At 33.3% G+C, this 17,852-nt stretch overlaps 1 protein-coding gene across 1 annotated transcript; it reads right to left on the reverse strand.

The window, feature by feature from the left end:
• Positions 1–2,795: 2,795 nt before the first annotated feature.
• On the reverse strand, positions 2,796–17,146 carry LOC110095035. The gene is made up of 4 exons (XM_020820400.1): positions 16,972–17,146; positions 5,029–5,121; positions 3,177–4,842; positions 2,796–3,099 (listed from the first exon to the last, which is right to left on the reverse strand). Exons 1-4 carry the CDS (start codon positions 17,144–17,146, stop codon positions 2,796–2,798), a joined length of 2,238 nt encoding a protein of 745 aa, XP_020676059.1.
• Positions 17,147–17,852: the final 706 nt, after the last annotated feature.

Consider the following 17,852-nt stretch of genomic DNA (forward strand, 5'->3'; position numbering starts at 1 on the left):
CAAACGATTTTGTAGCATTGTATTTTATTTCATCAACTAGAAGTAGCTTTATATTTTATTTCATTAGCTCATATGTATCAATGTATTTTGGATAAGTATTTCAGATTATTTATTATTTATATATTATAATTTTTTGGACACATTCAATGTAATATTGAAAGTTGAAATAAAAAAACAAAAGATTTATCATAACTACTCATAAGACACAATAACATACCATAATAAAATGCATTAACACACTACATATTAAATTTAACAAGCATTGTGAAGAAAATATAACATAAGCAAACATATAAACAAATACATAGGTTTACTTTTTCCTAAGTAGCATATGCAGACGTGCTTGGAGTTGGGATTGAGTTGGGTAGCACTTAAATTCAAACTCAAAATCATATTGAAGGTGTTGCCAGCCTTTAGCATTCAAAAACTTTCTTGGCTTGCCTTCAAATAATAACTCCTTCATTTGGTTATTATAGAAATCCAAAATAAAATCGTCCAAGCCAGAATATCAATGATGATATAAAATAATATGTTCAACGTCTAGGTTGTTGCACTCAAAATCTGGGGAATGGCAACATTCTTTCTTATGTCGTGTCTCATGATATTACATCTACAAGAAATGAAGACTAACGAGATGACCATCAACTTCCAAGAACCTCATTTTAAGATATTTTCAACCAGTGGTATTTAGAAAATCTCTCGTCTTATAGAGTCTTATCTTTATTGCCTCAGTATGTACATTCCAAAGTACACTATTCTCATCTTTTTATCATTCATGGGTGGAACACTTAAAAATCTCATTCGCATTCATCTTTTACTCCAACAGACTATCACCGACCTGTGTTATACAAGCAAGCATTTTTATGCTTGCATCAACAAACCTTTCTTTATTGGGGATGCCTCGAATCCTCTCTATACATGAACAATACATTTTGAAACTAGCAACTAAAATGTTCACAACTCAACTTCATATATATATATATATATAGACCCTCGTGGAACTTCAACCCGACCACCTACCGTCACCTTACTTCAAAATTGATAACAATTATAAAATATTAAAATATTATGAATAAATTTAGGGATTTTTACATACCTAACACTTAAAACAAGTCTATTTACATACCTAACACCTAAACTTTCCTATTTACATATACACCACTTAAAAAGCTTATCCCTCATCAAAACTAGCACTCCGTTCCACTCTCGTCAAAAGAAACCGCGACAGTCTTCTCGCTCGATCTTCTCACAACGCTTTTACCTCCTCTTCCTCTCGATCGATCGGCTCGTCAATCCGTTTCGACAGGTTTGATGTTTTTCATTTTGCTATTCCGTTTTGGTGTATTAACCCTAAACGCCTTTACCTCCTCTTCCTCTCGCTAGATCGGCTCGTCAATCTGTTCCGGCAGGTATGCTTTTCTCCATCTTGCTATGTCGTTTTGGTGTTCGAACAGCTTCTTTCGCTCGTTATTACTCCTTGAAGCTTGGTTTTTCGCCGAATCTTTTGTTCAAGCCCGAACTTGTTCAAGCTTTGTTCTGTCGCCGAATATTTTTTCAAACCCTAAACTTCGTATGGCTTCGATTTCCTGCTTTAATCTTCTCCAGAGATGCTTTAGTTCAGTTCAATTTCTGATATTCTTTAGTTTCTTGCGAATTTTTATGTTGACTTGCAGCATTTTAGGTTGATTTTCTGAGATGCTTTAGATCGATTATTTTACCAACAGCTATACATTGAACTGAAGGTTGTTTGATTAAATTCATTTCAGTTGATTTCCTGACATGCTTTAGTTGATTTCATTTCCTGAAAATAATTAAATCAACCTGAAATTTTTTTTTCTGTTACTTTTATTTGTGTGATTCTTTTATGTATTAGCTTGTATGATTTCAGTAAATTTGGCAGCGATATGAGTTCAAGCCGGTCAACACAATCCATGAGAAGCCAAGACAATCCAATCTATTGTCGTTGCAATATGCAATGTCAAATATATACGTGCTACAAAGCTAATAATCGTGGCAGGAAGTTCTATCGATGTCCCCGGAATAGATCGGAAGATGATTGTCGCTATTTTCGATGGATTGACGAAGAGAATTCTGAAGTAGAAGATGTCAATCGCTTTAGGAGCGCAAAAGCATCAGACTTTCACTTGAAACATGCGGGCACAATGATATCAGAGTTAATTCAAATTAAATTCTTATTGGTTATCATAATTTTACTGGTTGGTGTTGCCATCCATTCTATGTTGAAGCCTTGTAATTGTAAGTGATCCGTGTACTAGTTCTGTTTGATCAATGTACCAACTTGTGATGAATGTAAAAACGTTTTATGTACTAGTTGTGTTTGCCATCCATGTACCAACTTGTGATGAATGTAAAAACGTTTGAATGCAAAAAAATTATGTACAAGTTCTGTTTGCCATCCATTCTATTGTCAGGTGGGCTCCGTGTACAAGATCTTTTTGATCCATTTAACAAGTTGTGTATGAATGTAAAAACGTTTTATGTACAAGTTCTGTTTTATGTAAAAACGTTTTATGTACAAGTTACTTTAAAGTGACAGCTGTTGGCAAAAATTATAACAAAAACTGACAAGAATACATTGATAGCAAAAATTTGTTAGCAAGAATATCATAGCAAAAAGCTGTTTGGCTACAATTCGATAGCTGTTTGGAGCAGTGACTTGAAAGTCATAACAAAAAATGATCACTACAAAGTAACTTGAAAGTGATAGCAAAAACTGTTTACAGAAACAGGTAAATGAGTTTGTTCAAAGTGACAGTTAACAGAAACTGTTGTTCTCAGAAACTTTCTCCACGCCTAATAGGCATTTTCTCAGAAACTGTGTCTTGAATATTGCCTTCCTCAAAATGTAAAGGTTCCTTGCATGTGTTTCTATGGTGACCCCATGAATTGCAGCGGCCACATTTATGAATACTTTTTGTTTTCTGACCACCTTCTAAGAAGTTCTTAATTCGTCTTTTCTTGGGTCTACCACGTGGCCTGAGTGAAACTGGTGGGAAAACAAACTGGTTATCACTTATTATGGACCATTGCTCTTTTCCTGGCAAAGTTGAAATGGCTCCTTCATAAGCCATTCTATATCTGCACACAAATTTTTTGTTTAGATAACAACTATTAACAAATGTTGACAAAGCATTTAATTAAGAAAGAATATGAACCTGTAATTGTAATACTTCTCATCGACATATGTGTGCCACAAATTGTTATTTTTGGTTCCAACAAATGCTGCAACGTGTACACATGGTAACCCTGATATCTGCCAAAAACCACATGTGCATGTATGGCTCTCTATGTCAACCTCTTGTCGCTCAGAAACCCCTTCAACCTCAGCCTTTGTTGTAGTTGACTGTCGTATGATGAAAACTTCTTTTTTTGTTGTAACTTCTCTAATGTATTCCTCTACACACGGAACTAGAGGTTTGTTCCATGAAACTGAATTTGACTTCCGATGAGAACGTTGTTCCATCAACATACCTCTAATCGTGTCGATTAGATCTACAACGGGCTTGCTCCTTGCATCCTCAACCCAAGCATTGAAAGATTCTGCCATATTATTTGTGTTGTAGTGATTTTTAATATGAATTGAAAAAGTTGCCTTTGACCACTTACAAGTTAAAGATGTTAGGTATGAATGAACTTGTGGACTAATGTTAAATATTTGTTGTAGCTTAGAATTGAACTCATGTAGGCTGAAACAGTTAGCGGCGGTCCACACCACTTTTTGCAAATTGTGGCTATCATCACAGCGAAAAAGTTTCTTAATATTTTTCCATAGGTGTCTCATACAAACTCTATGCTCCGCATTAGGAAAGACGGTTTTAATTGCTTCACCAAGCCCTTTCTCCATATCCGATATGAATGCTAGATGTTCTATGTCAGCATTAAAGGCATGAACCAAATTCACTAAAAACCACTCCCAACTTCTCTTTGATTCAGATTCAGCAACAGCGAATGCAATATTAAAGAGACCGTTGTTCCCATCCAAACAATTAGCGGAAAGGAGCACACCTAAATATTTTGATTTCAAATGACAAGCATCAATCCCTATCAAATATCTGCAACCGGCAAAGAAACCATCAATGCAGACCTTGAAACTAACAAAAAACCTCTTAAATGAGTTATTTTGTTTGTCACATTGATACGCTATATGTGAGCCAGGATTCCTGTTGAGTAACTCAAACTGCAATGTGGGCACCCACTTGTAGTTATCATCAATAGAACCAAAAATTTGATTTCTTGCTAATTCCCTTGAACGCCAAATTTTCATGTATGGTAAAGATACCCCAAAAGTGGTCTCTAAGTTATTACCAATATCCTTTGGTGTAATATCAGGATTCCTTTTCACGATGTCCTTGATTTCATGGGCAATCCAGGCCGAGGTAGCTTGTTTGTTCCCTGCTCTATTAACTCCAGGGCATAAATGTATTGCATGTAATTTTTTAACTTCAAATGAATGTCCATCTGAACATAACGACGCACGTATCCTCCATGGACAACCACGATAGGTGCATGTAGCAATAACTCTTGATTTGTCACTTGCCTTAATCTTGATAGCAAAGTTTTGTAATATTGCATTAGAGCGAATAGCTTGTTTGAAGCTTGATGAGTCCTCAAAACGTGAACCAATACATAAATCTTTTTTTTCCTCAACTTCAACTGCAAATGAACCATCACACAAACCATCTACTAATATATCATTGTTCAATGTGTACTTAGCACTTAAATCTTGCATATCACCATATTGAGTTTCATCCGTATAAGTCATATCTTCTTGATGATCTTTCACTACAACCACCACCTCCGCTCTATTGCCATCACGGGAACCTATAAAAATGTTTGTCACATCTGTATCGCTCATAATTGGCATATAAATCTTAGGCGACGTTCCATTAATATGATAATGTAGGTCATAGGCATGACCCCTGATCCATTGGCAAATTGCTTCGGTACGTTCTTTCAATAATAATAAATTAATGTGACATCTATCAAATTTCAAAGTTTTCTGACTACCACCGACATATTTCATCCTGCTTTGGCCCTTCACCTCAGTCCAATATCCTCCATATTTCAAGACAATAAAGCACACATTGTTGCACTCCATATCTGTAGGTAAAGAAAAAATTACATCAATCAGGAATAGCTTAATGTATAACTACTTAATGTATATAAACTACATTACACAATCAAATGAATACCTCCAAGCTTACTGAAATGAACTGCGGTAGATAACTCACTAGCTAACAACCTCCTTGCCTTGCCTTCAAAGCTTCCGTTATTACTCCTTCAAGTTAGCTTCTGTTATTACTCCTTCGGAATCGCAAAATAAACAAGGAGTTTTTCTGTTACATCTTCTCATCCTCCGCAAGTAAAATAGAGAAGGAAAGGAAAATACCTAATGCGATCGCCTGTGTCACCACTAGCAAAAAATGCCGCTGTTTAGTAGGATTCGCAAAAGGAGCATAGAATCTGCACGAGATTCGCGAACTGCGTGATTCAAACCGAGAGAGGAAGGTGCTCTGCACGAGATTCGCGAACAGGGCTTCCCGCGCAGTTTCGCGGTTTCCTTTGACGGGAGTGGAACGGAGTGCTAGTTTTGATGAGGGATAAGCTTTTTAAGTGGTGTATATGTAAATAGGAAAGTTTAGGTGTTAGGTATGTAAATAGACTTGTTTTAAGTGTTAGGTATGTAAAAATCCCTTTTTTTTATATATTTAGGTCATTAAGGTTAAATAGGAGTGTCAATATTTGACAAGACTCGAAAATTCAACTTGAACCCGACCCGAAAAGAGGAGATAGACTCGTTTCAACACGAAATGGGTCGGATTCGAGTTCAACATTTCGACCCATTTCAAAAATCGGGTCGGAGTCGGATTAACACTTTGACCCGATTTTGACCTGGCAACCCGAGATAGACCAGTTTTTTATCCGAAAAAGAGGAGATAGACTCGTTTTTGACTCGAAAACTAGCAATTTTTTGTTGGAAATGGGTCATTCGAGTCGTATCGGGTTGACCCATACCCGAAGCGGGTCGGGTTCGGGTCAGGAAAACTGGCCCGTTTTCAATAACGGGTCGGGTTCAGGTTGACCCGAATAGTGCCGAGTCAATTTCGGGTTCGACCCGAACCCAACCCGTTATGACGCCCCATACATCCATAGTGAAAGGATTTGTCTGACATTCTGATCGAACTCCATTCCAGTTGCCTTGCTCGGACCTGAAATTGTTAACCACATATAATGAGTTTCAAAAAGCCCAACAGGTCTCCAAAGCCTACAACTGAAATCAAAGCACGGTACTGGAAACAATATGCATGTTAGTCAATCAAATCCATAACAGTCTATTACACATGATCAATGAATCTATGCAGCGGATACGAAAATCAAATCAGTAGTCAATGCAGCGGTAGAAGAATCAATAAACAGTAGGAAATCAATCGATCAGTCAAATCAATCGTATCAATCAAAACAATACTATCTGGTCGATCGGTATGAAATCATCAAATCAATACAATAAAGCCCAGTCTATACTAGCAATGAATCCAATGCAGCAGTTCAATACAGTGTAGAAACAATAGTATCAATCAATATCAATGAATCCATATCCATACAATATCTATAACAGTAGCAATGCGCAGGGACAGAATATAAATATCAATGAAATCGTACGATAACAGTAAATCCGTCAGTAAAACCAAATCAAGAAAGCAATAAATCCATCACGAGTCAATGCCGTACACATGCATTTCAATACAATAGTCTTACTGAACTAGTACATCGCTGGCTATTAAGGCGTTTTTCAAGTCGATAATCCATAGTGCTGTTGTAGAAATCCATAGTGCTGTTGTAGATATCTATCCGTTGGTTCAATAAGAGTCGTCACTCTATGCCCGTCGGCTGCCCGTCGGCATAGTAATCTCCTTATGACTCCCAATCGTTATATCAATAATCAATAGAGGATAACACCAAACCCTTTTTAAAGGAAAGCCTGTCGACCCACCATCCTGTAAAGGTCAAGTCGATCTCCAACCAACGGTTCAACCAGTCTTCACTTGTCTTTCAGTAACAATAATCAAATAGTCACATTCATATGCATATCAATCCAAATCATCAATTTAAAAAAATCGGAAATCGTACGAAAATCCAGCGGCATAACGGCAGTATAAGAAATTTACACAAAATTCACCAAATCAGAATTTTACCAAATTACCACAGAACATTCACAACAACATTATAAGACTTCTATTCTACTGAAGCAACATCAATCAACATCCTGATATTTATCTATTCGATTAAAATCGCACAGAACCAAAAATAACCGGTAGAATCGTTATAGAAAATACTCAAAATGTGTAGAAAAATCATATCAATAACATATCAAAAGTTGTGCGGTGAAAGTTTCGTCAATACAATATGCGGCGCATTTTTCGGTAACAAAAACACAAATCTGTGCACAAAACGACCAAAACTCGACATCTTCAAAAACAGAAATAGGATTGGAGTCCTTACCACGAGATAAACACTTTTCCCAACAGCGGCGTCGGACGAAAAGTGCTCCGTGGCCTCCGGAAACCAGCTTTTCCTTTGCTTTCCTTCTTCTTCTCTCTCCTCAGATATTTTGTTTTATAAAAAAATGATTTTCTCTCTCCTCAAATCGAGCTGATTTCCTTATAAAACAAAGCTGATCGGCCTGGCCGATCGCCACATCGTCCAGGACGATGTGAACAAAATCCAATCATCCAGGACGATATCTCAGGACGATAATTAATTTCTCGGACGATTTGCTCTCTGACTTGTGCCATGCTCTGATCGTCCCAGGACGATCCAAAATCGGCCCAGACGATCGTTCTCCAGAAAATCAGTTATATTCACTGCACTGATCGTCCTGGACGATCTCAATCCTGGACGATCTCAATATCGTCCTGGACGATCCCGGGAGGAAAATCAGATCCAGAAAGGAAAAATCAAAGGAACGAGCTCTCACACCCGTGACCCGAAATTGACACCCCTAAGGTCAAATTTATTTATATATCGAATAAGTACTTTAAACCCAAACTTCTTAGTTGAAAACCAAAAAGATTAACTAGTAGATCAAAGTGAGTAGAGTAAAAACACTATTCTCACATAATAAAAAACAATAAGTTTTTATCCTATCGAATAGGGTCGAGAAGCGAAGTCACGGTGGGGGACTTGGGGGCATAGACCTCCACTGACCCAACAAAGTTTACTTACCTAGCTAAATAAAATAAGTTCTAATGGGAGTTCTACTTATTTGAGCTTAATGTTTTATAAATTCTAACCCTAGTGTATATACACGAGAGCTATCTTCCACGGTTTACCAATAGCATCCCGCGTCATGCCCCAAGATCTAAAGTGAAAGAATTTTTTTTCATTGATTTATTTTTTTCATATTTCTCAATAGCAAACAGTAGTTATTTATAACTAGATCAATTTGACATACACAGCTTATTAATTACATTACAAGAAATAAATAAATAACAAAAAATATCATTCACATTACTATAGTAGTCAATATTTAGTTACATTTTGTCTCTATGGTCAAAAATAATATATACAATAGCTCTATTGAGGGTATCAGATATTCATATGAGGATATTATATTAATATATCAGATATTCAGATGACGGTATCCCTGCCACCTCCTCCCTCACTCTCTTACTCGTTGCCTTGCCCGGGAAAAATCAGTGGAGGAGAGGAAGAGGAGAGGGGAGGAAGAGGATAGAGAAGAATATAAAGTAAGCTCTCCAAAGCTTTTTATCCACTACTTTTGTTATAAAAAGTGTTCTGATAGTAGTACGTAACTATCCTCTTACTTTTATCTCTAATGATTTTAATTTCTATAGATTTTATCTCTCCTAAACTATCAAAAACATATTATCTCTTAATTTTATAAGCTTTCACCATTAACTTTTGATATGTTAATAGCTTTGATCATTCTAAACGATTTGATATAATTTTATTGCATATTCACAAGTTAAATTTCACAGTCCTCAAACCCAATATCGCAACACTGCATACATAAAAAGAATTATTATAGAAATAGAAACTCAAATATCATAGTGACAATTTTCGGCACCGTTGTTCTCTCAACCTTAGTGTTGTAGTGCTCACAAGTACAGCACCGAAGTGCTCTAGTGTAATAACTCAAATTTATAAAAATAATTGAAAATAAAAATATGAATTTCTATTTGAATAGGAGTGCAGTGGCACTATCCTTTGAGTGAGTGTTGTAGCTTTAGGCCTAGAGCGCAACGTGCTAGAAAACATTGTTTGACATTAAATCCTCTGTTTGTATAGTAATTCTGGATTTAACATGTAAAGATGTGACACTGAGTGGTGTCTTTGCAGTGCTACTCACTAAAAAATGTTTTAATATAACATTTTTCCCCATCACCGTCCTTATTTCCCCAGTCAACACCGGCTTGCTGAGCAAGGGAGAGGAATAAGGAAAAAGAAAGGAAAATCTAGATTTTTGCTCTCCAATCTCTTTGTTGTTTTTACAAAAATTATTCAGATCGAGGCATGTGATTTTAATCTTATCTCTTTTTTCAAAAATTTTAATTTTAATCATTAAATTTTTCTCAAAATTAATTTTACTATATTTTTCCTGGCTTTATTGAACTTTTATCGCATAATATTTTGTATATTATTATAATGGTTATCTTGGATATTTTGACTGCAATATTATGAATTTTACAGGATAAAATAAAAAATTTTGAATTTTATTTTATTTATACGTTATAGAAATTAAATATTTTTATTTAAATATACTATTAATATAACCATTTAGAATGAAAAAGAGTATGTGATTGTGTAATAGTTGGTTGATATTACTGTAATACTAATATGTGTGAGGATAAGTAAAAGCTAGTTTTATTAATATTGGTTGGATGTTGAAAGACCTGAACATAAAGGTGGTTTGATGGACTTTCCTTTAAATATTATAGTTTGATGTTATCCTTTATCGATTCATATAATACTGATTAGGAGTTATTACTATGCCGACATGTAAAGAGTGACAACGCTATTTACTGAGCCAATGAGATACTGATACATATTACTGCTTACTAAAAAAATGCAACTAATTAAACTAGGACTTATTACTTATTTAATATGACTACTAAAATGTATGTTATTGATTCATTATTAATGTACATCTTTACAAATAATATATTGATTTATTATTACTGTATGAATTACTATTATATCATTGATTTACTGTTATTGCCATTAGATTTACTAGTATCAATATGACCACCGATATTGTTATTAAATTGTTACTTATATTACTAATAATTCACTATTACTATTACTATGACTAGTTCACTATATATACTAATTATTGATACTAATTCACAATGCTGATATTGAATATGTGATATACTAAGTATATGATATATTGAACATTTGATATATTGAGCACGTGATATACTGTGCATGTGATTAAAATCTTGATTTAATACTGATATAAAATAATCTGATAGTATTTGTATATCATTATAGGATTTTATCTCATTGATATGATTTCAACAAACTTTATTGATGCTTTGGTTTTTCCATTTTATACAATTACTTTATTGATTGATAGTATGATGACTATTTTATTGATTCGATACCCATACTGGTTACTAATTTCTCCACTGTATTGATTTATTAGCTTTCGTACTGTACTTTTCTGCAACTACATGTACATTTTATTATTTCTATTTCAATTAATGACCATGTGACTGCTACTTCTATGAATTAACTAACGACATCCATACTACTTCTTTACCATATTTTGAATTCAATTATAGCAGTTTAGTGACTTTCTGCCTTTTTAGCTCATTATAAGTGGTTTAAATATTTTAGGCTAGAGTTGAGGATCTGGTGTGTAATATTGATCAGATTAAGATTCTTCAAGTTTACTGTTAGTTTATTTTTTTATCTTTTAGTTATTATTTTATACTCATTATTAATGATGATAGATTATAATTATATGATTTTTTAGTATTGTATATGATTTTGAAAAAAGAATGCAGATGTATTTTGCTGTCTTGATTATTAATTTTATTTCAATTGATATATATAGATTAAAAAATTAGATAGTTTTGTTATTAGTTTTAAAAGATAAAAAGATTAATTCTTTTAAATTTGATCTTGGGACATTACATCGAGTTCAAACAGAAATTCTAAAATTCATATTTTAAAATATTTTTTATTTTCTGGTTGTTACATCCCATATATTCGTAGTAATGATATACGTGATAAGAAATTTTTGCTAATGCAGCTCATTTTGTTTATTGATTGTGAGCTTTGGCTATCAACTAACAGGTCTTAGGCTCGAGTCTTACATATGTGATGTGTGTATGAGTTTGTCTTAATTGGCTTAAATATTCCGAAAAAAAAAAGTAAGTGCTACAGTAAAGCATACATCATTGTAACAACCAATAAGAATTGCGCGCTCTCTCTAGCTTTGAAGCTAGCTTTGAATGTCGTTAATTAAATCATTTCAGTAGGTTTATAATTATGGAGAGTCAATGAAGAGAAGTCGATTGTATTTTGGTGTATACAAACTAAACATTAGATTATCATAATGTATACAATCAGATCATATTAATTTAAGATATAGTATGATGTAATACTTTTGGTAATTATTAACTTCTTTCTTTCTAATTTTTATGGTCCTTAGATTAATTTAATTTTCATGCATGGTTAATATGTTTATATTTATGTTTTAATTATCTAAAATCAACATGAATGAATATTTTTTTTCTAAAATATTCATTTTTTTAGAACTAATTATTTATATTTTTTTTGTATTTTAGCATATTATGTTTTTGTCACTTCATGTTTAATTAAAAATTATTATTAATTTTATGATAAACAAAATTTTTATTTGAGTATCATACAAATAAATTTTGCTTGTTTCGACTTTATTTGCGCCTACTAGTTAGATATATTTAGTTAATTCTCACTTGATTTAAAGTGTCATTTTATTTTAGATACTTAACATTTTTTTTATTTAGATTTTGGGGGGCATATAATACACAAAAAATTAGTAATTTTCATAACTAAATTTGACATTTAGAAAGCTTTTGATACAATTAATGAAGATTTCATCGATGATAGAATGTTCCTACAAAATTTTGCTCCTCTCTTGTTTGATTGGATTTGAGCAAGCATCATTAATGTTCATTATTGTGCTTATTTAAATGGTGCTTTAGATCTTTTTTTTTTTTTTTCATACCTCTTCAGCTTTTCTAGAATGAGAAAAGTTTGCCCCATATCATTTTTCCAATTTTGCATTAATATGGAAGGCCATAGCAGCGGTTTTAACCGCGGCTAAAGTTATCATAATATTTTTTTAGTAGCGTTTTGCAAACCGCTAGCTAAGACACCATGGCAGATCTCCTCTTTTCGTACCCTAGCCGACTCATTCTCCTTCTTACCACAACTTCCTCTTCGTAGATCTCCATTTAACGATCATCCACGTCGAATCAGCCAGCCCCGATGCCGAAGCCACCCATCCCATCCCGATCCTGCCATCTCGACAAATCCTTGGTCACTGGCGGTGAGAGGGAGGAAAGCAAGATGGAGAGGTCGACACTGCCGGTGGAGGTGGTTCTGATTTCTACTAAAGTATTTCCAGCTAACTTTTATAATGTTCATACCTTATGTTATCATGTTGGATTTTGAATGTTTGAACTATATATATATATATACCTTGGGGTCTAGTGAACACATGGTTTAAATGTCATTGTATTTGAACAACATTTGGTCCACTATCTAGGTAACCCAAAAAAAGCCTACATAAGTGACTTAGGACCTTAATTAAATCATAATTTTTTTAAAGCCAAAAAATATAAATTAAAATGCTAATTCTCATAATTAAATATCCAATCAAGAAAAATAAGAGTCCTGTCATCAACCCTCAAAATTGTTCAAAATTTAATAAATAAGGAAATCTAACAATTAATCAAAATAAATAATTAAAAAAATACTAAATTGGTTCCAAACACTTAAATCACTCCTAAGAGTCATTAATGACAATTAGGAAAGATTCCAAAAGGTTTGGAGGGGGACAAATTACCTAAATTATTATAAGAAATGGTTTTTTATTTTTTTTAGGGGGTGGGGGGTGGGGGGTGGGAGATGGGTGGTAATTGTCCCTCCTGAGCTAAAGACGGATCTGCCCCTGCTCCTAACATATGTTTATTTTCTCTTTTTATTTTTTTATATATTGAGCAAAGGCAATCGATTTTATTAAAAAATTATAAAAAAAACATTTTATTATGTTACCAATATCAAATAAAAACTTTTTTTAATCTTTTTGAAACTTCTAATGAATTAAATTATGAATTCATAACTTTGTGGTGAGAGCCAAAGCTCCATAGCCAATATGAGTTTCATGAATATCGCCTTTAGTTGATGTTGGGATGAATGGCCCATAGATGTGATAAAGCTATCCCTTTACTAAAGTGCTTTACTATTGAAGAAACTTTTTGCTAAACATTGTTGCTAGTCCTTACACAACTTTATTATTATTTTTTTATTGAGCTTTTGCAATTATGAAAATAAGTTAAGAAGATATAAAGGCAATCAAATTCTAATTTTTACATAGTAGATGGGTTTATTAACTCAATTTTTATAATTTTACTATTGTGATGTTGTTTATAATTAAAGCAAAAAAAGTATTTTATCTTTTAAAGTTCTATTTGGGACAACTTTCTAATTGTTTTCTAAAATAACTTTTTAGTATAAAAATTTATAGTTCGAAAAATTTTTGTACTAAAAAGCTATTTTAGAAAGCATCAAGAAAGCTGTTCCAAATGAAACTGCTTCGTTTTTTTTTTCTTTAAAAGTTGCAAAGTGCATTAATGGAAAAAAGGAATTACAAGCAACTAAAGATAGTAATCACATTCATTCTTAATTAAATGAAACAAAGAAGAGGAAATGCAATTATGAGAAAAGTAGTTAAAAACAAAACTACTACTTAAAGCTAAAATAGCACAACAATCAGCTACTTTATTACAATTTCTAGAAACCAAATAAAAAATAACGTTATTAAAATCATTAAGGAAAATAATATCTTTATTCCGATCTTCAGATTGCTGTCATTTCATCTTCTTCAATGATTCTTTAAGCCACTTAATCACATTCTTATTGTCTCCTTCTATAATTATTCCCTTATAATGGAACATCCATTCTTGCAAATGCTCTCTAAGTAAAAGAACAGCTTGTAACTCAAGAGTATTTGCATCCCAATGCTTCATCTGCTTACCAAAATAACAAATAAACCAACCCTTATGATCTCTAATGATAACTCCAATACCTGCATTGTAAGATTCCTTAAGGGAAGCATCCACATTGACCTTTATCTAATCTAGAGGAGGAGGATGCCAAACATCAAGAGACTCCATTCAGAGATTAGCAACCCAGTTCTCCAATATTGGACTCTTTAACAACTACATACTAAGTGTTAAAGCATTCGAAGCCAAAAATTTTACATATGATATATCCAATCCAAGCTTTATTTGATTATGCCTCTTCCAGGATAAATAAACTACTATGCAATATAGTTTGACAATATTCAAATTAACTTTAGGCATTCTTTTCAACTCCTACAAACAATTTGAAAATGAATAAAAAATAGGAACTTGAAAACCCCATTCACGAAGTTTATTCAAAACTTGAAGCAGCTGCATACAATAAACAACCACGTGTTCATGATTTTCCACCTCATGACATCCAATAGCACATCTATTTGTTTGCAATAAGTTCCTATAACTCAAAAAGGAATTTGTAGGGAGAGCATTCTTGCATAATCTCCACCAAAACAATTCAACTTTTGGCAAAAGATTGAATTTTCTGATGCAATTCAAATTCTCGGTTTGGTTCTGATCTGCCAGCCTATGATACACATCATATGCCATCTAGGCTTCAAATGAAAGAGCAGTGATTGATCTATCTGAATGCTTTTCAATAAGCTCAATACAATCCTCATTAAAATCTGGAAAGATCTGGATAATATGTTTGATGACCGAGATCAAGTCTTCATTAAAAATTTTTGCAACTCCAAACAATTCCAGTTGCCATCATTTAATATAAATTTCTAAACTAATTCATTATTGAGTTCATCACATTTAACGTAAGTAGGACATTTACTAAGTGGTTTATCAAAGATCCATGTGTCATTCATAATATTTACTTTCATGCCATTCACCAACTTCCATCTCACAATTCACCAACTTCCATCTCACAATATTTTTAAGTGCTTAGCTCCATCAACCAGAATTTTCCATGATGGAGAATTACCCCTTTTGATCATACCACTTCAAACATCACTTTCATATTTTGAATTGATGGATCTATTACATAACTAACATGGATTCTAAATGAATCTCCAAATAATTCTAGTCCTCAAAGGTCCCACTTTATCAACTTAATATTGAAGGCCTAATCCACCAAGCAACTTTGGTTTACAAAGCTCTTCCCATGAAACATAGTGTAGACCTTTATTATCTTTGTCTTTATGTCATAAGAAATCTCTACAAAGTTTATCCAGCTCATATAATATTCCTTAGGAACCAATGAATGTGTAGCTAAAAAGAGAGGTAACGACATAAAAGTACTTTTTATCAAAAGAACTCTTCTCGCCAATGAAAGACATTTATTCCCCCATTCATTTAACCTCTCCAATGCATGGTCCAAAATAATTTGGAAATTATAATTAACTAACCTTCTTCGAGCCATCTTCACACCCAAGTATTGCATTTCTATCACAATTATGAATCCCAACTTTTTAGCAATTTTCTTCTTACTCCTTCTCTTGACTGAATTCCGAAAAAGGATTTAAGATTTCATGTTGTTCACTCTTTGGCCGGTCCACCCATAGAAATCCCTCAAGATTTTCTTTATACAAAGAGTAGATCTCATAGAAGCATTAGAGAATAATAATACATCATCAGCATATAGTAAATATGTAATTTTTTTAGATTTTGGAGCAACCTTAATACCCAAATCAGTACCCCTTTGATAAATGACATTAGATAGCAGCTGGGAACACAAAATATACAAATAAGGGGATAGTGGGCATCCTTGCCTAAACCCACTTTTGGCTTCAATCCAACCCAATCTTCTTCCATTAATAAGTATAGAAAATCTCACCTTTTGAACACATTCCATAATAAGATTAACAAGTTTTGGAGGAAACCCAAACCAACATAACGTCTTAGCTAGAGTTAGCCAATACTTGTTATCATAAGCTTGTTCCATATCAACTTTCACCACCATTAATCCTTTCTTGGAGTTGGAAAATATAAACTTATTGAAGATTTCTTGAGCCAATAAACAATGATCCGACATAGATCTACTAGGTACAAAAGCAACTTGATCATTAGTAATTATTTTGGGCAAACAAAACTTCACACGGTTCATTATCATTCTAGCCACCACCTTATAAATCAATTGACACAAACTAATTGGTCTAAATTGCGAGGGTTCCGTTAGGTTCTTCACTTTTGGATTAGAATAATTAAAATGTCCTTCCACTTAGAATGCATCTTCCCATTGGTGAAAAATTCATTCACTGCTCTCCATAAGTCATCATTAATAATACTCAAGTAGAATTTGATGAATCAGGCAGTAATACCATCCATCCCTAGCAATTTATTATTCCCCAAACTCTTGACAGCTTCCAACGTTTCATCTTGAGTATAATCAGCATTAAGCATGTTCCATTCTACATTATCAATTCTTTGTAGATTATTCACTTCAGACCAACATGAAAATTTTCATTTCCTCTACTTCCATTTCTGATTAAAAAACTTAAGGAAAAAATATTCAATTTTGTCTTGATCAACCACAAGGCATTCAATAGCATCATTTATTTGATTAATTTGCATTCATTTCTTCAAGCAGAAGCATAGTCATGAAAAAAATTGGATTTTGAATCACCTTCTTGGATCCATCTTGTTTTAGCTCTCGGATTCCACCATGTTTCCAACCATGCCAAAGTAACATTAAGCTCATGTACTTTGCTCCTTAACAGAAGCAAATCTTGTTGATTCAAACCTTTATTCAAACTTTCTTTAAGTTGTAACTCCATAATCTCCTTCTTCAAATTCTCCATCAACGCAGAAAGGTCCCTTACTTTATTCATATTCCAGTAATACAACATTTTTTGTGATCTTTTCAGCTTCCTTTATAAAATTTCAGCATGATTGCCAAAATCAGTCCTTCTCCAAGCTTTAAGCTCCACATTCCACGCTGTAGAGTAAGATCTCCACATATCTTCAAACCATAGCATAAGGGACTCGTTGAAGAGCTACAACATTCAACAAGCATCTATCTATCCTTTCCCAAATCCTCGAATTGCCTTCTTTATTATTACACCAAGTATACCTTGGTCCAATAATACATGTATCATGTAAATCATTATTAGCTAAAAAGGTTTTCATATCTTGAGGACCTTGGGAGAATATAATTTTTTTCCACCTCTTTTATCCTCCTTGGATAAAATACAATTAAAGTCCCCTCCCACTATGAAAGGGGATTCTCCCACCAACATCTTATCATGACTCTCCCAAAAACAACTTCTAACCCACACATCCTTACTCCCATAAATAGTGGCAACATTGCAACACCCAAAATTTTGAGTATGAAAAGCTTCGTTAGGGATAGCTTTCTTGATATTTTCTAAAACACCTTTCTAGTATAAAAATTTGTTGAATTAAAATTTTTTGTGCTAGAAAGCTGTTTTAAAAAAAGTAAGAAAACTGTCACAAACAAAGCATGAGTTATATAATAAAAAAGCTATAACATTGCACACTATTTTT

The sequence above is a fragment of the Dendrobium catenatum genome, unplaced genomic scaffold (assembly GCF_001605985.2).
Source record: "Dendrobium catenatum unplaced genomic scaffold, ASM160598v2 fragScaff_scaffold_1595, whole genome shotgun sequence".
Taxonomy (NCBI): Eukaryota; Viridiplantae; Streptophyta; class Magnoliopsida; order Asparagales; family Orchidaceae; genus Dendrobium; species Dendrobium catenatum.